At 42.2% G+C, this 25141-nt stretch overlaps 1 protein-coding gene across 7 annotated transcripts in view; it reads left to right on the forward strand.

Annotated features, from left to right (window-relative positions):
- PSD3 (pleckstrin and Sec7 domain containing 3) overlaps window positions 1–25141 on the forward strand; it is a 621434-nt gene that overhangs the window by 332388 nt on the left and 263905 nt on the right. Inside the window, exon 1 of one of the 7 annotated variants that reach the window (XM_005672671.3) lies at window positions 7429–9737. The exons of the other annotated variants lie outside the window; for them this stretch is intronic. Within the exon in view, the coding sequence (XP_005672728.1) occupies window positions 9649–9737 (89 nt within the window). The 5' untranslated portion in view covers window positions 7429–9648. Of the gene's footprint in view, window positions 1–7428; window positions 9738–25141 lie in introns of those variants that run through there. 7 annotated transcript variants of the gene reach the window in all.

Raw genomic sequence — 25141 nt, forward strand, 5'->3', positions numbered from 1 at the left:
TGAGCCAAACAGGAACTCCACTTTTTTTATTTTTTTGCTTTAAATTTTTTTTTCAGCTTAAATTTATATTCCTATACTTCTTTATTTATATTATCATTCTATTATAAACTGTGAACTCAGAGTTGAATGTAAACAGGGGACCAAATACATTTTTTAATTATTACTTTTCTTTGTTTCATTTTATTCATCCTGTCTCTTCCTGAGGAAAATTGCTGTTTACATAATGTTGAAGTGAAGGTTGCACTTTGAGCATTAATGCTTGGAGTGTTAAAGACAAACCCATGGCAGGTGAGCTGATTTTTTTGTGAGATTACTATGTAACTAATGAAATTAAGCAAATCGAGATTGCTAATTTTGGCAGATTGGGTTGTGGTGATGCTGTTTTTAAGTTTAGAGTAATCTGGCCTTTTGCTTTTTAGGGCCGAACCTGCAGCATATGGAAGTTCCCAGACTAGGGTCGAATCAGAGCTGTAGCTCCCAGCCTACATACCACAGCCACAATAATGTGAGAACCCAGCCACGTCTGTGACCTACAGCACAGCTCATGGCAATGCTGGCTCCTTAACCCACTGAGTGAGGCCAGGGATCCAACCTGAGTCTTCATGGGTACTAGTCGGGTTCATTACTGCTGAGCCACAACGGGAACTCTTGGCCGTTTTTCATACCCACTTCAAGTCTTCCTCTGGCTTCCTTTCCTAAGTCTTTATATACTCCTGCCCTTTTTCCTGTACCTGACAGGATGACAATGGCTTTCTGCCTTGAACAAGCCAGAAGTCCTGGACCCCTGTGACTTGCTGTGCATTCCCTGTGCTGGGAGAGCCTTTCTGTCGTCACTGTCCACCTGGCGAACACCTCCCTTTGGTTCAGGATGTCACCTCTTATGGTTGGAGAACTAGTTCCTTCATGATTTCTGTCTTGTTTGTAGTTATTTGGACACAGTTTGTCTGTACTCCCTAGGCTATGAAATCCTTGATATCTGGAGTTGTGTTTTTGTTTATTCATCTTTGTGTACACCATACCTTGTGTAAAGTCTGGGTGCTCAGTAGTTGATATCAGTGAGAGAACTTTGTAGATGGTTAGGCATCTCTGTCCTCCTCCTAAGGCTCTGCTGTTTATTTATTTGATGTATAGTGGTTAACAATGTTGTGTCAATATCTGATGTTCAGCAAAGTGATTCAGTTTATATATATATGTATATTAAGATTCTTTTCCATTGTAGGTTATTAGGTTATTATAAGATATAGAATATAGTTCCCTGTGCTATACAATAGGATCTTATTGTATATCTCTTTTATATACAATAGTTTGTATCTTCTAATCCCAACTTCTAATTTATTCTTTCCTCTTTTTCCTTTGGTAACCATAAATTTGTTTTTTGTGTCTGAGACTATTTCTGTTTTGTAAATAAGTTCATTTATATCATATTTTAGATTTTATAGGTATCATATGATATTTGTCTTTGACTTAGTTCACTTAGTATGATAATCTCTGGGTTCATCCATGTTGCTGCAAATGGCATTATTTCATTCTTTTTATGGTGGAATAGTATTCCATTGTATTATGTGTCACATCTTCTTTATCCATTCATCTGTCAGTGGACATTTAGGTTGCTTCCATGTCTTGGCTATTGTGAATAATGCTGCTGTGAACATTGGGGTGCATGTATTTTTTCAAATTAGAGTTTTTGTCTTTTCCAGATATATGCCCAGGAGCTGGATTGCTGGATCACGTGGCACTCTATTTTTAGTTTTTGAAGGACCCTCCATACTGTCGTGCATAGTGGCTGCACCACCTTCTGTTCCCACCAACAGGGGAGGCGAGTTCCCTTTTCTGCACACCCTCTCCAGCATTTATTATTTGTAGGCTTTTTTTGGTGATGGCCATTCTGACCAGTGTGAGGTGATACCTCACTGTAATTTTGATTTGTGTTTCTGTAATAATAGCCGTGTTGAACATCGTTCATGTGCCTGTTGGTCATCTGTAGGTCTTCTTTGGAGAAATGTCTGTTTCGGTTTTCTGCCCACTTTTTGATTGAGTTGTTTGTTTTGATATGGAGTTGTATGAGCTGTTTTGGAAATTAAGCCCTCGTTGGTTGTGTTGTTTGCAAATATTTTCTCGCGTTCTGTAGTTTGTCTTTTCATTTTGTTTATGGTTTCCTCTGCTGTGCAAAAGCTTCTAAGTTTTCTTGGATTCCACTTGTTTATTTTTTGCTTTTACTTCTTTTGCATTGGAAGACTGACCTAAGAAAACATAGCTATGATTTATGTCAGAGAATGTTTTGCCTGTGTTCTTTTCTAGGAATTTTATGGTGTCACGTCTTAAGTTTAAGCTTTAATTTCAGTTTGGTTTTGTGAATGGTGTGAGGGAATGTTCTAATTCCATTAATTTACATGCAGCTGTCCTCATTTCCCAACACCATTTGGTGAAAAGAGACTGTCTTTTCTCCTTTGTATATTCTGGCCTCCTTTGTTAAAGATTAACTTACCATAGGTACATGGGTTTGTTTTTGGACTCTCTGTTTTTGTTCCATTGATACACATGTCTGTTTTTGTGCCATAACCACAGTGTTTTAACTAATGTAGATTTCCAGAATTGTCTGAAGCCTGGAAGGATTATGCCTTCACTTTTGTTCTTTTTCCTCAAGATTGCTTTGGCAATTCTTGGTCTTTTATGGTTCCATATAAAATTTAGGACTATTTATTCTTCTGTGAAAAATATCCTGGGGAATTTGATAGGGTTTGCAGTAAATCTGTAGATTGCTTTGGATAGTATGGCCATTTTAACAATATTCTTCAATCTGAGAGCATGGGCTATCTTTCCATTTCTTCGAGTCATCTTCAGTTTCCTTTATGAGTGATTTATAGTTCTCAGCACATAAATCTTTTACCTCCTTGATCAGGTTTATTCCTGAGTATCTTATTTTTTGGATGCAATTTTGAAAGGAATTTTATTTTTTACTTTCTTTTTCTGATATTTCATTTTTAGTGTAAATAAATGCAGCTGATTTCTGTGTGTTCATCTTGTACCCTGCTACCTTGCTGAATTCCTTTATCAGTTGTAGCAGGTCCCCCCCTCCCCAGTCCTTAGGCTTTTCATTTGCATATAATGACAGTTTTACCTCTTCCTTTCCAATTTGAATACTTTTTTTGTTTTTGGTCCGATTGCTTTGGCTAGGACTTCCAATATTATGTTGACTAGCAGTGATGAGAGTGGGCATCCTTCTCTTATTCCAGATTTTAGTAGGAAGGGTTTCAGCTTTTCACTGTTGAGTATTATATTGGCTGTGGATTTGTCATAATTAGCTTTTATTATGCTAAGATATGTTCCCTTTGTACCCAGTTTGGTGAGAGTTGTTATCATGAATGGATGTTGGATTTTATCAAATGCCTTTTCCGCATCTGGTGAGATTTTTTTTCTTTGTTTATGTGGTATATCACATTGGTTGATTTGCATATGTTGAACCATCCTTGTGACACTGGGATGAATCCAACCTGTTCATGATGTATGATCCTTTTTATGTGTTATTGGATTTGGTTTGTTAATATTTTGCTGATGTTTTTTGCATCAGAGACAATTGTCTTATAATTTTATTTTTTAATAGTGTCTGTCTAGTTGTTGTATCATTGTGATGGTGGCATCATAGAATGACTTTGGGAGTGTTCCTTCCTTTTCAGTCTTTTGGAGGAATTTGAGAAGGATGGGTATGAGTTCTTCTTTGTATGTTTGGTAGAATTTTCCACTAGTCCTGGGTTTTTGCTTGCAGGGATCTTTTTTTTTTTTTAATTACAAATTCTATTTTACTTCTAGCGATCAGTTTGCTGTGTGTAGATGAACATGTTTTACATTATTTCATAGGTCTCATATATTGCTTTCATTTTTTAAATTTGAGTTTCCGTCTATTCTGATTGTTCTATTATTATATCTTCCAGATTGCTTATTTGTCTGCAGTGTTTGTTTGCTTATTTATTGCCTTAACTCAGTTTTCGTCTTGGCAATTGAGTTGTCAAATTTTGACTACTCTTTATAGTTCTAGTTCCTTGTTACAGTCATCTGTATTTATATCAACAGCTTTTCTTTTTAATTCCTTCAGCATTTTTATTACCTCCTTTATGAACTCAGGGGCTAGTAGACTATAGAGGTCTATTTCATTGTTCCTTCATTGGAATTCTTCTGTTCTTTTAATTGGGAATGGTTCTTTGCTTCTTCATTTTACTTATATTTCTTTGACTGAGGATAGGAGAAACAGTTATCTACTGTGGCCTTGAAGGGCTGTTTTTAGGTGGGAGCATCCTTATATAGCTTGGGTGAGTGTCATGGGTTTGGTGCAAGGTTTTTTTGTGTAATGGGTGCTGCCAAGCCTTTCCCCAAGGTGTGCTGGCTTTTATCCCCTTGATAGGAGGTGTGACTGGTGGTGTGGTGACCGGCGCCTACGCTGGGTGTCGAGCAGGGCCCCTTCTTTGCTCTGATTGTCACAGCCCTGTTGGGGGCAGGGTCTGCTCCTCAGTTGCTAGAGTAGAAGCTTCCCATCTGGTTCTGAGCTGCTGTGTGTGGTAGATGGACTGGATCACTTCTACTAGGAAAGGAGCCCCTGAATATTCTGCCACAGGAGCAGTCCACCAAGAAGTGTGCTCTGTGACATCACCTGTTAACCATTGTGCAGGATCACAAAGTACCTCTTTGTTGGCACTACTTCAGCTATGAGAATGCTGGCAACTGCCCCTGGTGTCCTTCAGGTACTGTACTCACAAATCTGTGAGTGCAAATTTGCCTAAGTCTGGTACCCAGATCCAATTAGTGCACACCTGGAATTGACGTGGGAGGGCAGGGTTCAGCCCAGACCCCAGTCCTGCCTCTGGGTATGTGCACCCACAAAGCCTGCAGCTGCTGATGCTGGACCCACCCTAGCCAGAGGGTGCCAGTTATCTGCTCGGATGTCTTGCAGGTGCTACAGAGCTCCCAAAGCCTCAGGTGGGTAAATCCACTAAAGTTGAGCAGCTGTTGGAAATTGGTTCAGATTTCAACCTCCTCCTCCCCCCAACCCCCCGCCCCATGGTTGTTGACAGCGGGGCTTCTGTGGTGGAAGACCCAGGCTCTGCACCCCCACAAGTGCAGCCCAGACCAAACTCTAAGCCTTTCAGGTTGTCCCTTTGCAGCCAAACCCAGCCTTCTCCCAGGTCTGGCCAACTAAAGCCACGGAAGCATCAGGCACGTCTCAAGCTGGGGATGGCAGCGAGATGGCCAGGACTGTCGGTGCTGGTCTCTCTCTGTCCTGCCTTTCGCAGGTCAGCAGCTACACTCTCCTTTGAGCCTCTGAGGCTTCCTATCTGTCCTGGCTGATCTCGCAGGTGGTGAGGGGGCTCCCCTGGGTGAGGGAACCTTTTCTTTTTTACAGCACCCGCCCATGGTCCAGGTCCCATCCCTGTTCCTTTCGTCCTACCCAGTTACATGGTGGTGTTTCTTGTAGCTTTGGCTGTATGAGATCTTCTGCCAGTGTTCAGTAGAGACTCAGTGAGAATTGTTCCACATGTAGATGTATTTTTGATGTATTTATGGGAGGAGATAAGCCCCACGCCCTTTTGTTGCACCATCTCGATCTCTGCAAGGCCATAAGCTTCTGTTCTTAACCATGATGTTAACATTGTACAAAACAGTGTCAAAACCATCATACTGTTGGAATCCCTATAGTAGGAACTGATGTTAATTGTATCACAGCACTAAGGCTCGGAACTTAATAGTACATGCGAACAATAGAAGCCACACTACCTCCGGCTGTAGGAATATTGGTGTCAGTGTTGTGAGTGTAATACAACTTGATCTGTGGGGTGTATAGCTGTAATTAGATTTTTAAAAAATCGAAACTGGGCACCTTCAAAATTTTTCCTCAGAGTTTTTTCCAGGGCTGATATGCATTCTCAAACTTCAGTGGTAACACAGTATATGTTACTAGAATCATTTGTATGAAATTAATCTGTTCCTTCTTAACAGTAACATTTAAATTTTTCCAAGAGAAAAGTACAGAAGGAACTCTTTTATATCAAAGGGAATGTAAAATAATAATAAGAGGTTTACCACTCCATGAATCCTACAAGAAGTTGTACTTAAAGTTGTAAGGGAAATTGCTGCCGATACTATTCTGTTTGATGCAGCAGTTGCACCAATGCATGTGGAGTGCAGTGAACCTTTACTAGTCAGAGTTCTTCAGAGAAACAGAGTGGACAGAATCTCATGTCGAAAATGAGATTTATTATAAATGAGTGGGCTCTGGGAGAAGTTCCACAGTTGGCCCTCTCCGACACAGACACGTTGGTGGTATAGTTCAAAGGCCTTGGGGCTAGAGACCTGATGGTGTACATTCTAGTCTGAGTTTGAGACCAGGAGTGATGAGGGTAGGAGGAGATTGATGTTCCAGTTCAGCAATCAGGCAGGTGGGTCAGACTCAGCCTTCCTCCCCCTTTCTCTTCTATTCAGGCCTCAGTGGATCAGATGTACCCACCCCCAACCCGTGCCCCTAGTGGGACAGTGCTTCACTCATTTCACTAATTCAAGTGTTAATCTCTCCCAGAAGCACCCTCAGAGACACCCCTAGAGATAATGTTTAATCACGTGGCTGGGCTTCCTGGGGCCCAGCTAAAATGAAACAGTCATACAGTGCTTTTTGCTGTAAAGAAAGAAAATACAGAAGAACCAAGGCATCGACCAAGTGATGTGGCTGTAGATACTGTCGGATGATCTGACTCTGCCAGTACTTTATTTATTTATTTATTTTTGTCTTTTTAGGGCCGCACCCATGGCATGTGGAAGTTCCCAGGCTAGGGGTCGAATCAGAGTTACAGCTGCCGGCCTACACCATAGCCATAGCAACACCAGATCCCAGCCGCATCTGCGATTTATACACAGCTCACGGCAACGCTGGATCCTTAATCCATTGAGTGTGGCCAGGGATCAAACCTGCGTCCTCATGGATACTAGTCACATTCATTTCCACTGAGCCACAATGGAACTCCCAGTACTTTTAAAGCCAACAATGTCTTGCCCATGGAGGTCAGGGAGGAGGCCAAATTTCCATAGTCATCTCAGTCCATCCAGAACATAATGTTCAAAGTATGATCCCTGGTCAGGGATTGAATCTGAGCTGCAGCTTCGACCTACACCACAGCTGTGGCAACACCAGATCATTAACCCACTGCACTACAGCAGGAAATTCCTAAAATCATCTGCGTTCAAAATAATATTGAAACCTTGGAGTTCTCTTGCGGAGTAGTGGGTTAAGGTTCCAGCATTGTCACTGCAGCAGCTTGCGTTGCTCCTGTGGTGTGGGATTGATCTCTGGCCTAGGAACTTTCACATGCTATGGGTGTGGCCAAAAATACATTGGAAGCTTTCAGTAACTTTTTACCTGTGAGCAGGGCTCCATTCCCCACCCGTATCCATACTTGTTTTTAACCCTCATGAAATGTTAGGGTTAGAATGAGGATGCTTCTAGGCAGTGGACATTGAACTTTCAGTTAAACCGTCTGCAGGTGTGATGCTAAAATTGGACTGCATCCCAGAGCCTGTCAGTCGGAATATTTAGGGGTGGTGCCCAGTAATATGCATTTTTAGACAAACTTCCCAGGTCACTCTTACAGATATTGAAGTTTGAGAGCTCCTGGTGGTCTTTACAATGAGAGACAACTGGTAACTCTGAAACTAATAGTTTCAGTGGTGGTTTTAAGTTTTTACAATCTGGGATGCTTACTTGAAATATAACTAACCCATTGGTTCTCAAACCTTAGGTCTGGGGTGCGGCTGGAGAAGTTGCCTTTACAATAATTTCCCAGTTGATTCTAATGCACACCTAACACTTGAGAAACTACATGATAGTTTACATGATAGCATAATAGTAAGTTCAAATTGTATTTCTCTAGGTGTTAATAGATGTTCTTGACACAAAAGGATTCGTGGTCAGTTAGCTTTGAGGAATGTTGGAAAGGCAGAAAGTGTTGTTTTTTGGATGTGCCCGAGGCATGTGGAAGTTCCCAGGCCAAGGATCGAACCCACACCATAGTAGTAACCCAAGGCACTGCAGTGACCAAGCCAGATTCTTAACCCACTGCACCATAAGAGAATTCCAAAAGTGTTTTTGTTTTTGTAAGTCTCTATTTTTCAAAGCCTGGAGCACTAGGGTTTTATGGAATACTGTTTTTCTGGGACATCTACAACGAGGGTGACTCTTAGCCATTCTTTGTTTCAAGTCTTGGTTAAAGAGGCTGGTATAAGCCGGGGCACATTGTGTGTTACTGTGCTCTGACTTGGGTTGTTTCTTTCCGGTGTCTGTATCACAGTCTGCCATGTGTCTAACATAAATGAATTTAATGAATTGTTGCCCCCAAATACTGCAAATTTCTTTGGCACGTAATAATGAAGTGTGTGCTTTAGGTAATGGTACATGCCGCTAGATTTATTCTGGGGAGTTGTTGGGGAATTTTTTTCTATTTTGTGAAGTTAAGAATTCTGGGAAAGAGAAATCTTTAAAACATTTTAATGGTAAACACTATTTTTGAGTGATTGAATTTTTAAGGCAGATATAATGATCTTCATTATTTGCAGATGAGGAAACTGAGGTTAGGAGAAGTGATACACCTTGGTGGGGCTCAGACCTGAGCCTAGGTCTCTTTGAGTCTCCAAGCCCATAATATTTTTCCTTAGTGGCTTTGCCTTTCAGGTCATGTGTGTCCCCCCACCCCTGAATCTGTGGCATATGGACATTCCCAGGCCAGGGACCAAATTCAAATCTGAGCTGTAGTTGCATCCTACACCACAGCTGCAGAAACACTGGATCCTTAACCCACTGCCCTGGACTGGGAATTGAACCCCCACCTCCACAGTGACCTGAGCCACTGCAGTCAGATTCTTAACCCATTGCACCACAGCAGGAACTCCTGCCTCTCAGTTTTATGTAAGGTTTATATTAGTGCAGTAGATTGTTTACTATAGAACGTACTCTAGGATTGGAGACAGATATTAGTTCCATTCCAGTTTTATTTGTAAATAGCTTTGTGTGTTTTGGAAAGTCACTTAATCTTTTTGAGCCTCACTTTTTTCCCTCTCTTAGGTTGCTGTGTAGTGCTTTCCAGGCTTTAGCCCAGAGTATTAGGGGACATTTGTGAACATGGGTGTGTGTGGTACAAAGCACCATCTGTAATTGTAAGGGGAGAGGTAGGTATGGTACCTTCATTTGTAATAATGAGCTTCCCCAAACTTCAGCAAGTTTTAAGTGGTATCAATGGGAGTTACTTCTGCAAGCCTTTTTGTTGCTGTGAAGTGACTAGCATGTGACAACACTGTGACAAGGTGCAGAAACGTCATCTCTTGGGTGACTTGGAGCTGGTGGCATTGCAGCAAATTGCAGACTTTAGGATCTCCAGTAGGGCAGGACCTTTAACACCTCTGGTGGGTAAAGTTGAGGGGAGAAATCACACTTTTGCTATTATTGCTACTTGTACTTTCTTCTTGTTTTAAGTGGTTGGGGTAAAGATCTCTGGAGAGGATTGGCGAGACTGACTTAAAGTATAGTTAGGTATTATTTTATCAGCCTTAGTTCCAAGGATGGAATTCAGAATGTGAAAGTAAAACTGTATTGACTACAGTTGAAGGAGAAACTGAAAAATGGATTTTAGGAGTGGTGCCAAAGTCAATTCTGTTTGCTACAGACCCCAGAAGAAGGACCGTATCCTCCGAAAGGAAGTCCCAGACTGGTAGGTGTTTTGTTTTGGCTTCTTGGGAAAAGCTATTGGTTTAGTTTTTATTTTCTTTGTCCTCCTTCCCACCCCCCTTCCCTCCCTCCCTCCCTCTCTCTTTTTCTTACTGCTTTATAAAACCAGAGTGATGTGACTTATCTATACCTCAGAAACAAGATGAAAGAATAAAGTGTAAATAACAACTTTGTAGAGCTGAGTTACTGGGCTGGTGGACCATCTTTGAGTGTGTGTACATGCCCAGGCAGGAGCCGAGAGGTGCCAGGACCCAGGAGAAGGGGCAGGCACACTCTCTTGTTCTCTGAAAGCTGAAATATCTGAACCTGGTCATCTGACGTGTGTTTATTTTAGGAGAAAGACAAGATCTATGTGGAGTTAACACACTAGCAAGGATACTATATTTGATTTTTCTATGCTGAATTTCATTCTGAAATGGCCATGTTCTCTGAAAGCTGAAACATGAGTTTACGCCGCCTTCTGGGTTCCTCTCTGATATGCAGTTGGGAATTGCTGAGTGGATCACATCCACACCTGTCGGCAGTTAGGTGAGGAAGCAGAGGGACTGTCACTAGGGGGCTTGTGGCCTAGGGACCGTCAATTTCTCTAGGATATCACGTTCTCTCGTCATTTCAAAAGCTGCATATGACGATGTTTCTGCTTTTTTCTTGCATGGTAGTGGGCGATAGTGCTCTTAAGAGTGTAATGTCCAGCTTGAAGGAGGGGTGAGGGGGTGTTTGGAACGCAGTGTGGGTGGACTATAGTATTGGAGAAGGGACGCAGGTCTGCCCCGTTCCTCTCAGGCGACATCCCAGTGACACTCTTCAAGGAGCTGGGCTGGATAGACAGCTGCTGTCCGGGACTCGATGTGATGCTGCCTCTTGACCAATCTTTCCCCTCTGTCGGCTTCTCTTCTTTGAAGTCCAGTGCTCAGGCAGCCTGGGCTGTCTGGGGGATCCAGGCCACTGAAGACCTTCTCACAGCTTCTCCCAAATCAGTTTCTGGTGTGCAAAAGTATCTTCTTTTATAAATGTAACACCTTAGTGAAAGTTTGAATTCATGTTTCACAGTATGTTCCACGTAAGATAGAAAGTAAATGGGTAGTGGAGTTCCCATCGTGGCTCAGAGGTTAACTGACCTGACTAGTATCCATGAGGACGTGGGTTCAATCCCTGGCCTTGCTCAGTGGGTTAAGGATCTGGCATTGCCATGAGCTGTGGTGTAGGTCACAGACATGCTTAGATCCCACGTTGCTGTAGCTGTGGCATAGGCCGGCGGCTATAGCTCAGTTGGACCCCTAGCCTGGAAACCTCCATATGTCTCGGGTACAGCCATAAAAAAAAGATGAAAAAAAAAAAGAGAAAGTAAATGGGTAGTAAACAAAACAGCAGAAGTGATTTTATTAAAATTAAAGAATGACTGAAGAACTTCTAAGTCTTTAGTACTAAGAGTACCCACCTGTGTTATGAACCTGCAAGTTTAGAAGTTAAAGAATACCCAGATTCCTGGCCATTCCTCTCTTTTATAGTATGGAGTATATTTATCCTCTAGAAGAATTTTCTTTTCCTGCTATTCTTCCTTAAAACATAAAGTTTGAACTGATGGAATAGATTATGGTTCACAAAAAATTATTTGAAGCCATATGTATAGAAGTTTATAAATGATATGCAGTTATAGCTTTCTGTGTGTGTGTGTGTGAGAGAGAGAGAGAGAGAGAGAGAGGAGAGAAAGTCCAAAATTTTGGTACTAAAGCACCGTGGACATTTAATATTATCTGGAGCAGTATTTGAATTAGCTGGGGAAATATTCTTCATTTCCACAGAAACTGGTCAACATTTTTTTTTAAATTGAAGTATATATATATAGTTGATTTACAATGTTAGGGTAGTTTCAGGTGTACAGTAAAGTGATGCAGTCATATATACTCAGTTACATATTTTTCAGGTTATTTTCCATTATAGCTTATTACAAGATATTGGATATAGTTTTCTGTGCTGTACAGTAACTCTTTGTTTATCTATTTTATACATAGTAGTGTGTATCTGTTAATGTCAATGTCTGTGAATCTTTCTGTTTTGTAAATAAGTTCATTTGTGTCATTTTTTAAGATTCTACATGTAAGTGATGTCAATATTATATTTGTCATTCTCTTTCTGGCTTACTTCACTTAGTATGATAATCTCTGGGTTCATCCATGTTGCTGCAAATGGCATTATTTCATTCTTTTTATGGTGGAATAGTATTCCATTGTATTGTGTCACATCTTCTTTATCCATTCATCTGTCAGTGGACATTTAGGTTGCTTCCATGTCTTGGCTATTGTGAATAGTGCTGCTGTGAACATTGGGGTGCATGTATTTTTTCAAATTAGAGTTTTTGTCTTTTCCAGATATATGCCCAGGAGCTGGATTGCTGGATCACGTGGCACTGTATTTTTAGTTTTTGAAGGACCCTCCATAACTGTCGTGCATAGTGGCTGCACGACCTTCTGTTCCCACCAACAGGGGAGACGGGTTCCCTTTTCTGCACACCCTCTCCAGCATTTATTATTTGTAGGCTTTTTTTGGTGATGGCCATTCTGACCAGTGTGAGGTGATACCTCACTGTAATTTTGATTTGTGTTTCTGTAATAATAGCCGTGTTGACATCGTTCATATGCCTGTTGGTCATCTGTAGGTCTTCTTTGGAGAAATGTCTGTTTCGGTTTTCTGCCCACTTTTTGATTGAGTTGTTTGTTTTGATATGGAGTTGTATGAGCTGTTTTGGAAATTAAGCCCTCGTTGGTTGCGTTGTTTGCAAATATTTTCTCGCGTTCTGTAGTTTGTCTTTTCATTTTGTTTATGGTTTCCTCTGCTGTGCAAAAGCTTCTAAGTTTTCTTGGATTCCGCGTGTTTATTTTTTGCTTTTACTTCTTTTGCATTGGAAGACTGACCTAAGAAAACATAGCTATGATTTATGTCAGAGAATGTTTTGCCTATGTCTTCTTCCAGGAGTTTTACATGTTATTTCTTATATTTAAACCTTTAATCTATTTTGAGTTTATTTCTGTGTATGGTGTGAGGGAATGTTCTAACTTCATTGGTTTACATGTGGTGTCCAGATTAACATTCAGTTTTGTTACAGAAAAAGCAAGTGTTATTATTTGATTTTGTCAGACATTGATTATAAATTTACTGGTCTTAAATGCATTAACCTCCATTTACTCTGTCATTTTTCTCATGAGTTTTTACCCATAATCTTTAAATGTAGTGTTTTGGAATTTAGTGTGATTATGTTTTCTTGAAATTGGAAAAGCAAAATTTCATTTTCTTTGCTTTTTTTTTTTCTTTTTTTTTGCTCTTTAGGGCTGAGCCTACGGCATGTGGGAGTTCCCAGGCTACAGATTGAATGGGAGCTGCAGCTGCCAGCCAACATCACAGCCACAGCAACTTGGGATCTGAGCCATATCTGTGACCTACACCACAGCTCACAGTAACACTGGACTCTTAGCTCGCTAAGCAAGGCTAGGGATTGAACCCGCATCCTTGTGGATACTAGTGGGATTCATTTCCACTGTGCCACAATGGGAACTCCATAGAAGCAAAATTTAATACTAATCAGCTTGAATGTGTTCTTGGTGCACTAGAGTATAACAAAGCTTTAAAAATGTTAGCTAAAGTTAAAAATAATATTGTGAAACCCATTAGTAGAGAGTTATGTCTGTGACCTTTTGAATGGTAATGTTCAAGGAGTTAGCGACAAACTTCTAGAATGAAATGCAAAAACCAGGACTCCAAAATAACTCTAGTCCTGTCCAAAATAAAGGGAATAGAAAACAGAATTTCATGCCATCATTATTTTACTGTCATGACCTATCAATAAGTAAATCAAGGGACAGAATGCAATCTTATATTTAAGAATTACATGTTATTAAAATTTAAGGCAAGTGTATACTGGCAAAAATAAATAATTATAGAATTTTTAAAATCTTTGATGCTGTTGGTTAGGAGAAAAAAATCTTTAAGTACCACCAGAAAATAATGCGCCAACCATTAACTATGACAAAATGTTTTTTAATAGAGTTTTAATAATTCCTAACTTATAGGTTTTTACATAAAATAAGAATTTAGTGGAGTTCCCGTCATGGCTCAGTGGTTAATGAATCCGACTAGGAACCATGAGGTTGCAGGTTCGATCCCTGGCCTTGCTCAGTGGGTTAAGGATCCAGCATTGCCACAAGCTGTGGTGTAGGTCGCAGACCTGGCTTGGATCCCGAGTTGCTGTGGCTCTGGTGTAGGCGGTGGCTACACCTCCGATTAGACCCCCTAGCCTGGGAACCTCCATATGCCACGGGAGCAGCCCCAAAAAGGCAAAAAGACAAGAAAAAAAAATTTAGTTGCTTGTTTTCACTGCCTTTCCTTTACATGTGCTGCTTTTGTTTCTATACCAATTTATAGCATAATCCTTTTGAAGACCGTGGAAATATCAATCAAATCAAGATTAAATCAATAACATGTAATTTCCTATGTACACGATAACTAATGGCTACATGGCTGATGGGGTTATGCTGGTTGCTGCATAAGAAGCCATCCTATTTCAGAGATTCTGGAATGTGGGGAGGATGTGTCCAGGAATTAGTGAACTATATGATGGGTACTTGTAATTAAATAGTTTTGCCAGCAGTGGTACCACTTTTGCCTCATCTCTCTGGAAGTGTTTGGTGGGGTAAAAAGGCTGGAGAGGACTTTTATTTCTGTTCAGAAGCATTCCTGGCTCTTCCTGTGTCATGGCTCATGATCTGGTTCTGGAGGGCCTTTGAGGCCATCCCCTCCTTTACTAGTTTCTGGACCTCTAGAAGCTCCCCCCTTCATGACCAGACTCTCTTTGTCACTTTTCATTTTACTGGAAAATACTTGCCAAAGCATTTGTCCAGGCGGAGCTTACCCTTTGGAAGACCAACTTCCTCACCTTTTTGACCACTGATATGTGCTCTAGACACTGGTACAGGGGGCAAGAAGTGTTGGACTAGGAGTCAGAACACATGATTCTAAGGGTACATCTTATCTCTGGACTTAGGTTGTCATGTGAAGGATGAGTAGTCAGGTGACCATTGTATGGAAGTGCCATGGCCTGAAGCTGGGCATTGTCCCACTTGCTCCATAATTCCTTTGGACCACCTCAGGGGTCTCTGAAGTAGACTCACACTTTTTAAAGTTCTGTGTTTAGATATTAAAAATTAGAGCCCCCTTGCATTCTATCTTTTGCCACTTTTTCATGTCTCCCCTCCCCCCTGCCCCCCAAATTGCGCAATATTAAGGAAAGGCCATGTTAAAAAAAAAAAAAAAAAAAAAAACCTGGGAAAAAGTGTACAGAGAGCTAATTGGTTAAGTATTTTCTACTGGTCAGAGCTTCTAGATTCCATAATGAGGAAATTACTTAAAACTACTAAAATAATTCTAGCTTGATGAATATAGGCCATCAAAACCCGCAGCAGAGACTTTCAGCTTTTTGTAAAGGTTCGTGAGAGGACACTTCCTAATGGTTATTTCTGGCATCTTCCAGTCGAGTTGATTGGTGTGTTGAGGTTTAACATATAGTCATTTCATTTTTGCAATTTCAATTAGGACACTTTTTGTTCATTCCCTGTTGCATGCTAGCCACTGTCCTTGGCGTCAGGACAGAAATGTGAAGAAGATCTGAAATCAGCCTGAGAAAAGTCCAGACCAACCTTTTGTGGACAGAACTGGAGAGTTTGTGCAGCAACTCTGGGTGCTGCAGGATGACTTGGGTGGTTACTGACGTCTGGGCCACTGGATGACCTTGGGGTCATGGAACACTCTGCAGAAGCAGAGGAGCGGGGGAGGAGTGGAAAAGTGGCCCCTCACCTTGGAAGCTAAAGTATGCCTAGATGTGCAAGATACCATGGTCTCTTAAATTGTGCCTTTTCTGACAGTAGAGAGGTGTAGTTGAATTGGGAGCTTTGAAGTGAGTGACTGCTTTGGAAGAGGAGGTGGATTCAGCCCCATCTCTTCCCCTTGGTCTCTCTTCTCCAGTCGTAGTGGCCTGTCTGTCCTTTTGCTTGGATTTGCCAAATACAGGACTGCCCAGGCCTTTGCATTTGTTTGGACTGCTCTTCCTGAAAATACCTTCCAAGACCACATCCATCTTTTTCATCAGTTTTCTGCTCAAATGGCACTTTCTTGGTGCCGTGAATAAAATTGCAACCTCGTCCTCCCCTGTTCCCTTCCCTAGCTGTGTATATATCTGTCACTGTCTCTTAGCTCCATGAAAGCAAGATCTTTTGTCTTTTGGATGCTTTATTGAACAGCTGATATGTACCTGAACAGTGTCTGACTCACAGCAGATATTCAGCAGATATCTGGGGAAGGAAAAGCAGAGGGAGGAAGGACCTCCATTTGGTTTATTGTCTGTCTCCTCTTAACAGAAGGTAAAGGCGCTTTGTGTGTCGATGCTGTATTCCTGGCACCTAGAATTATGTCCAGCTCATAGCAGGTACTTTAGTGATTGCAGAGAGAATTTATACAAATCTGGTTGTGTACACTTAACCATGTAACTCTGCTAAGCCTGTTTAGTCACAGAGACGTCCATTAAAACAGTAGACATTTTGCTCCTATACCTACCCCTGGTAGCCTGTAGTAGGTGATGCACCACAGAAGTGGGGGGTGGGATAGTGGTGCTCATAGGATGTTGGTTAAGACCTTGAACCCTCTGCTTAAAACTGCCTGGTTCAAGCCCCAAGCCCAGCTTTCCAATAACTAGCAGCATGACCGTGTGAAGTTTTTGGCATGCCTTGATTTCCTCCTTTGTGATACCTGTTATAAGGTCGTTAAAGGATTAGGTGAGTTAAAGTGCTTAGAATAGTGTACAGAGCATGATAAACATTATTGATGTCCTTATAAATAATTAAGATAAAACTGTGTATGGATGTTCTTACTAACTTGTTCCTCGTAGGCAGTCAAGAGTGGAAAAGCCCCTTGTTATTGGCATAGCCAGATAAGGATGGCCACTTTGATCTGTTTCCACATGAGCTGGAATATTGTTGAAAGAGAAAAGCAGAAAGTGACAAAGGATTTTGTTTTTCTAGGGGATGACCTTCCTGCCCCCCTTCTTGTGTTTTTGTTAGGGAGCTCATTCTTTCCCCTCAAAATTGCACACAGAGTTCATTAAATGAACCTGAGGGAACTCTCTGTATGTATGCAGCAGCTTTCAGCTTAGTTGCAGTAAGTAGCGCTTCAGGGGAGCCCTGCATGGAGTGGAAGTGCAGCCAGGCCGCTGTGGTAGGGGCTGCACAGAGGTAGGAGGGAGCCCGCCCAGCAGGAGAGGGGCCTGGGGGTACAGAGAAGCGGGGCATGGACAGCTGTTCATAGAATTTGAAGAGAGGGCATGAAAGCACTAAAAAGAGATGGTAAAACCTGGGCAGTATCTAACTACAGAGAGTGTCTGCAAAGCCCCTTGTTCTTCAGAAGACAGAAGAGTGATAAGAGAAGAGGAAGAGTGAACAGAGGAGGACAGAACCCACACGGTTCTCTGACTGGATAATGTTATTTAGAACCTTGATGTGCGAGGGGCAAAGGTGCGTGATGCAGCTGAATCCATGTTTACAAGTACACTTTTGCACTCTTGTGATGTTTAGTTTAGAGATAGAGTACCTAAGTTTAATGAGCTCCTTTTTACTTGTTTATCGCTAATGATTGTTATTCTCAAATAAATTATATTAAAGAAAAATAAGTGCTAAGTTGAGAACTCTAGCAGGAATTGATTAAAAAATGTAGTCCTCTTGAATTAGAATATATCTTCTTGTGAGGTAGGAGTCGGTGCCTGCCTGGCGAGGGTGCGTCTTGACCTGTGTGCCCAGCAGGAAGCAGGGATACGCAGCAGTGGGCTGTGTAACCAGCTCTCCGTATGACGCTAGTTAACGAACTTAGTCCAGTATTGACATGGTAGTCGTTATCTGTGGAAGGATTTCCTACTTTGTGGAGTATCTATTGCCTGTTATGTTGCTCAGAGTTCAGGCATTCCCTTGCTGGCCAGTCTTGGACCTCATTCTATTGCTCAACCTCTCATGCTCGGTGAATACCCTCTAATACTAATGCAACCCAGCAAAAACGTGGACAGAAATTTTTACATAAAATTATTGCATTCCAAAATGCGGGGAGCATCCATTAATATAAATAGTTAGAAGATGGTTGAAGGTAGTTCACTGCTTCATATTTTTTTAAGTTGAAGTTGAGAATTTTTTCCCTTAAGGGGTAGGATATGGCACTTTAAAACCATCATTTTTTTAGTCGTAACTTTTCCTCAATAGTATAACCATAATGATAGAAAACTGATCATTTTCAAGTGTCAGATACTAACATATGAAAAAAATCACATATGAAATAAACCAGAAACAATTTAGGTAATTATGGTTTAACTAATAATAAGGGATATGTTGAGTTTTCAGATGGCTATTAGTGAAGTTATGGCTTTTGATTGGCTTTTTTATTGTAGATTGTATCATTGAATGGATCTCTAGGGGGAAAATCTAAGGAATAATGCCGTTATAAGCACTACAGCAAAACAACCATTATCATTAGTTTTCTTATTAAATATGAATTGAATGTGACTATTATTTGTCTGCCTTATTACTCTCTATTTTGTAGGGATTTCAGAGAGAAAAAGCAATGGAAAGCTAGCTCAGGCAATTTTTTGCTTTAGAAATTGACATTTCTTTTTATAAATTTTCTTTGGAAGGATAGACTTGATCTCATTTTGTATTATAGTGAGTATTCTGCCTAAGGGTATTAACTTTCTTGATAATAGCTGTATTGAATTAGGCAGTTAAGAGCATTCTTACTGAATCCCAGCAGGCAGGTTGCTGGGCTCTGGCAGTGAGATAGTCCCTTTACTTGTCTTTTCTTGAGTGTTGTGGGGCCAGGTCACACCCACTTCTTTCTTCCTCATTCAAAGGCAAGTTTATGATATATTTATTTTTTAAAGACTTTTTTTTTGAGGGGTCTTTTTTGTCTTTTCTAGGGCTGCACCCGCAGCATATGGAGGTTCCCAGGCTAGGGGTCAAATCGGAGCTGCAGCTGCACCAGAGCCACAGCAACACGAGATCTGAGCCATGTCTGCGACCTACACCACAGCTCATGGCAACGCTGGATCCCTAACCCAGAGTAAGGCCAGGGATTGAACCTGCATCCTCATGCATCCTAGTCAGGTTCGCTAACTGCTGAACCACAGAGAGAACTCCTTTAAAGACTTTTAATACCTTCCTTTTTTTGTTGTTGTTGTTTTTTTGTTTTTGGCTTTTGAATTTTTAGGGACATTTTTAGGGACATACTGGTAGCATACGGAAGTTCCCAGGCTGGGGTCCAATTGGAGCTTCAGCTGCCGGCCTGCACCACAGCCACAACCATTACGGGGTCCAAGCCGTATGTGCGACCTATGCCACAGCTCACGGCGACAACGGATCCTTAACTGAGCAAGGCCAGGGTTCCAGCCCACATCCTCATGGATGCTAGTTGGGTTCCTTACTGCTGAGCCACAATGGGAACTCCAGTACCTTCCTTTAGATGAAATAGTTTAAAATTAGATAATTTGAGTTTGGAGAGACCGACAGGAAGGGATGTGATATATCAGCCTGGATAAGCAGCTCTTTTTCTGTGTAGAGATAGGGGTGTGTCGTCTAAATTCAGACCGCTTGTTTCCTGTAGCGTGTGCGGTATATCTTCATGACCTTATTAAAGGGCCTGGTCCACTTCAGACCATTCAGTTATTAATTTACAAGGAAGTGGAGTGCAGTTGCCCCTGCTTTATTTCCTTTTGTCAGGGTGGAGAGTGATAGGGTGTCATTAGAGGTTTTTAATGCTGTATCAAGGCAGTGAAGTAATGTAGCCAGAAGCTGTTTCTCATGAAAGTTGTACACTCACAATATCTAATGACGTTTCCAGAGTATTCCAGGAAAACAAGTTAGTCCCTCTGCACATGATTCACTCTTCTTTTTCTGTCCACTGGAGTTGGGATTCAGTGATCCCACTTTGCACAGAGAAGCTTCTGTGCAAATAGGGAACATGTAAATGTATTTACATCACTTTCTCCCTCTCTCTCTTGTTTTTTTTTTTTGTTGTTGTTTTGTTTTGTTTTGTTTTTTCCTGTCTTTTTGTCTTCTTAGGGCTGCACCTGTGGCATATGGAGGTTCCCAGGCTAGGGGTCCAATCGGAGCTGTAGCCATCAGCCTATACCACAGCCACAGCAATGCCAGATCCAATCTGCTTCTGCGACCTACACCACAGCTCACGGCAACACCAGATCCTTAACCCACCAAGTGAGGCCAGGGATTGAACCTGCAACCCCATGGTTCCTAGTCATAATCATTTCCGCTGTGCCACAATGGGAACTCCACTTTTTCTCTTTATCAATCTGAACATCTAGTAGTAGTTACTTTGTAAACATTTTATCTCAAATTTTTATAATGTTGTATTAAAGTTAACTTGGTAATATTGCAGGTATTACATTCTCATGGGAGAGGTGGTCCAGAAATGCTATAACTTAGTTTAGAAAAACAAAGCAAAACAAACCCAAAAGCAAAAAAGTGAAAGCCTTCATCTTCTGGATCATGCCCGCAGGGGAGTCTGAACTGCTAGAAGGGTGAAGAGTGGTTACTTACTAGAAATCAGTGCTTCCAAGGCAGATGCAGCTTCCTTCTTATGGTGGTGGGGGAGTCTAGGCAGTTTTTGTGCCTCTGCTGTGCATGGTGGTGCCCTCTTCTGGACACTGAATGCAGCGCCCAGTAAGGGTAGTGAGGGAGAAACAGCCTGGGAGGCAGAACCTCTGGTGACACTAACATTCCTCATTGGTAAAGCCTGGCTTTTGGCCTCTGTGCTAAACAGAGCAACAGCTCTTAGGAGTTTTGATAATTAGGTTTTATTTATGGTTCTCACATAAAGGCCCTGAAATCATTTATAAGGAGGACACAGTCTCATCTAGAGAACTATATTCTATATAAATGTCAAAAATGAGTTCATTCGAGGAAGTTTCCCTTAGAAGAGTCAAGTATTGGAGTTCCCGTCGTGGCGCAGTGGTTAACGAATCCGACTAGGAACCATGAGGTTGCGGGTTCGGTCCCTGCCCTTGCTCAGTGGGTTAACGATCCGGCGTTGCCGTGAGCTGTGGTGTAGGTCGCAGACGCGGCTCGGATCCCGCGTTGCTGTGGCTCTGGCGTAGGCTGGTGGCTACAGCTTCGATCAGACCCCTAGCCTGGGAACCTCCATATGCCGCAGGAGCGGCCCAAGAAATAGCAACAACAAAAAGACAAAAAGACAAAAAAAAAAAAAAGAAGAGTCAAGCATTAATTTCTACTGAGAGCCAGTAGCTAGCATTTGTATACAATACTAATAGTAGTTTACATTTAATAAAATATTGTCAAATGTGATTATCTCATGTGATCATCCAAATAACCAAGTAATGATCTTAGTGGTGTAGGTTTGTTTTGGTAACGTAACTATCAAAACTCCTAAGAGCTATTGGTCGGTTTAGCACAGAGGCCAAAAGCCAGGCTTTACCAGTGAGGAATGTTAGTGTCACCAGAGGTTCAGTGACGGCAGCTGACCTTTCATGTTTCCTGGGTGCCAGGCATGCACTAAGCATTTACACCATCTTCTTATTTAATCCTCACAACACCATCTCTTCATTTTTAGATGAAAAACCTTACGCTCACAGAGAATATTGAACTTACCCGCAGCTGATGACTGATGGAACCCGTGTCTGAGCCTTGGTGGTCTGGCTGGAGCTTTTCAATAGATACTTGCTTTTAGCATCTTCTCAATTCAGAGTCAGTTCCTTATGGCAGAGCGAGTGCTTGCTGGAGGACCTCACTGTAATGGAATTGTGTTCTGATGAATACCCTGGTGGACAATTCTGTGTTGGCACATTTCACGGTTGATCGCCCCCACTGATCTGTGCCTGGACTGGGTTCCCACAGGTAGCTCTGCCTGGGTAGCCTGTGGGCACCTTATACTCTGGGTTTTTTCTCCTCTGTCTTCTGTTTCTCCTGTTTCACTCATGCTCCCCCCACCTCCAGCCCCCAGTACACACTCCGTCTTCTTCCTTTATTATTCTTTACCTTGGTCGATGTCATCACCTGGACTCTGAGTTAGTCTTCTGCCCTCTGAGTATAGCCTCACACACATCCCCAGCCTCTCGGTATGTTCTTTCACTTTACTTGCTGTCTTCTTTTTTTTTTTTTTTTTTTTTTGATTTTTTATTGCCACACCCGCGGCATATGGAAGTTCCCAGGCCAGGGGTCGGGCTACAGCTGCAAGCCTAAACCACAGTCACAACAACGTGGGATCTGAGCCACATGTAAGACCTATACCACGACTCATGGGCAACACCCGGTCCCTGACCCGCTGAGTGAGGTCAGGGATCAAACCTGCATCTTCATGGATACTAGTCGGATTTGTTTCCTCTGTGCCATGATGGGAACTACCTCACTTTACTTTCTAAGGCTATGCAGAGCAGGCTTTTCCTTTTCCTTTTCAGATGAACTGTCTTTCAGTTTAGGTTCTTGTCTCTTGACCAGACTATTTTGGTAACTTTCCAGGCTGCTAACTCTGCTTTCGACTTTGTCTCCCTACAGTTTTTTTTTTTTTTTTTTTTTTTTTAATGCAAGCAAGAGTGATCTCACCAAAATACAGGCCTGATCATTACCTTTCCCCTTCTTTAGACCTATTGTGGTTTCCCATGGTTACAGATGTCAAAATCCTGACATCACCTTAGAATCATCTTGGATCTCAAAATGAGAGTATGGAGGCTACCTGAGGCCAAGCCTGAGAAGTGTTCACGTTCCTCGGATCCACACAGCAACTTGGGTGTCTGACAGCTCGATGGTGTCACCTGAGATGGAACCTCTTTCCCTCAAAACCAGCTTTGGTCTTTCCTGTCTTAGTTGATGGCAGCTCTGCCCTTCCAGTTGCTCAGACCTCTGTGATCACTTTATATAAAAAGGTATCTACCCAATCCCCAGACTAGGATTCCTGATCATTCCTTCTTTTTTATTTTTGGTTTGTTTGTTTTGTTTGTCTTTTTAGGCCTCACCCTCGGCATATGGAGGTTCCCAGGCTAGGGGTCGAAGTTGGAGTTGCAGCTGCCAGCCTACATCACAGCCACAGCAACGTGAGATCTGAGCTGTGTCTGTGACCTACACTGCAGCTCACAGCAATCCTTAACCCACCTGAGAGAGGCCAGAGATCAAACCCATGTCCTCATGGATCCTAGTCAGCTTCAGTACTGCTGAGCCGTAACAGGAACTCCTGGTTTGCTTTTTTATTGCAGTATAGTTGAGTACAATATTATATTAGTTTCAGGTATACAACTTAGTGATTAAATATATTTATAAGTTATTAAGTTATGTAATTATTAAATTATACTCCATTTAAAGTTAATATAAAATAATGGCTATAATTGCCTGTGCTGTACAGCAGATCCTTGTAGCTTGCTTATTTTATACATAGGAGTTTGTACCTCTTTACCCTCCACTCCTGCGTGCCCCTCCCATTTCCTTTCCCTCTGTAACCACTGGTTTGTCCTCTCTCAGATCTCTTTTTGCTCCACTTTTTTCCTCCAAAGGAGTTTTCACCTTCTATCATACTGTGTACCTCACTCATTTATTATGTTTGTTGTTTATTTTTAGTGCCCCGGGGTAGAAGTGTTTTTATTGTGTTTTGTCTGCTGAAATATTCCAGCCAACTAAAACATTGCATGGCACATGGTAGGGAATTTGCTAAAATTTGTTGAATCAGCAAAAATGTACATGCAGAAAATGACTGGCTGTAAAAGTAACAGTAGTAGACGATATGGAGGACTTGGGTACTGGAGTCCCACTGTCCATGTCCAGCTCTCTGCCTCAGTTTCCATCTGTAGAAGGGGTAGACTGCTGCCTGTTTCGTAATATTATTGAAGATCAGATGAGACAGCCCCTAGGAAGCACTAATGCTAGGGTTAAGCTGTATTAGACGCTGTTAGGTAAATGGTACCACTGGAGGTGCAGTAGCTGTTCTGAACAATCTCATTTGTGCTTCGCTCAGATTAGAGTAGGCGCCGTCTGGGCACTGCCTGAGACGTCAACGCCAGACAGGGGTTTGAGGTGGGTCTTGCGTATGGTATAGTGCTTAGAACTCTTCTTGACCCACTTCACGCCAGTTTCCCTGGGTCTGCTGGCTCCAGGCCTCCTTCTCTGCAGAATGGCAGCCGGATGTGGTGTGCCCTCGTTCCTTCTGTTCTACTTGGAGCTGGAGTCATCTCCTGCTCTGTGGGTTTCTTCACCTTATGTCTGAAATTGAACTAGGCAGCTGTTTTTGGTTTGTTTGTTTTGTTTTCTATGCACAACTCTCAGGCTACGCTTTCTAAATGCAGGAGGGGGACACCTTAGTCTAGTTTATTTATTTATTTAATTTTATTTTTTTGCCTTTTTCTGGGGCCGCTCCTGCAGCCTATGGATTTCCCAGGCTAGGGGTCGAATCAGAGCTGTAGCCGCCGGCCTACGCCAGAGCCGCAGCAACGTAGGATCCAAGCCGAGTCTGCGACCTACACCACAGCTCACGGCAACGCCGGATCCTTAACCCACTGAGCAAGGCCAGGGACCGAACCCGCAGCGTCATGGTTCCTAGTCGGATTCGTTAACCACTGTGCCACGACGGGAACTCCAGTATAGTTTATTTTTTATCCTACTTTTATTACTACAATTAAATAGAAACGTAAAGGCATTTAAAAAATTTAAACTCAAAGTAAGTATGAAGTAAGACAGTGCATGTGGTACCCTCTGCTGATGTCAGTGTCCTCAGAACTTTCCAGCTTTGGTTATACTGATCTAGAAAGTCAGTGCCCCATGTCGTTGCTGGCAGAGCGCAGAAGACCTCAGAGGACGTGGGCACAGCTGGTTGTTCAGTTCTGCATTCTTTTAACAGATGGCTGCTGAGTAACCTCAGCCTGCCCTTGTGATGTGGATACAAAGTGAAGTTCAAGATGGTCAGTGAGAGAGATGAGGCCCTCCCCAGCAGAGCTGTGATAAAGGGATAATCGGGTGCTCTGAAACTGCATTGGGGTTGGAGTGTGAGCTCTACATGTCTCCCCTGGGCTCTTGTAGGGTCAGTAAAAGTTTGCAGGATTCAGGAATCCCAGAATTTTGGGGTGGGGGTGACAAGAGCGGCAAAGGGAAGAACATGGGAAAGGGGTGTGAGGGCACAGGCACGTCTCTGTGCAGCCCAAGCACCAGGTAATGGAGGTGACCAGTTTGAACAAGCAGTTGGGGTCCACCTTGCAAAGGGTGTTAATGACATGCCTCAGAATATGGCTTTTATTTTGTCAAGGAAGCATTTTATCACATCCATGGTGGCAGGATGCAGGAAAAGGAGAGTGAAAAATAG

This window comes from Sus scrofa, chromosome 17, assembly GCF_000003025.6.
Source record: "Sus scrofa isolate TJ Tabasco breed Duroc chromosome 17, Sscrofa11.1, whole genome shotgun sequence".
Lineage (NCBI taxonomy): Eukaryota > Metazoa > Chordata > Mammalia > Artiodactyla > Suidae > Sus > Sus scrofa.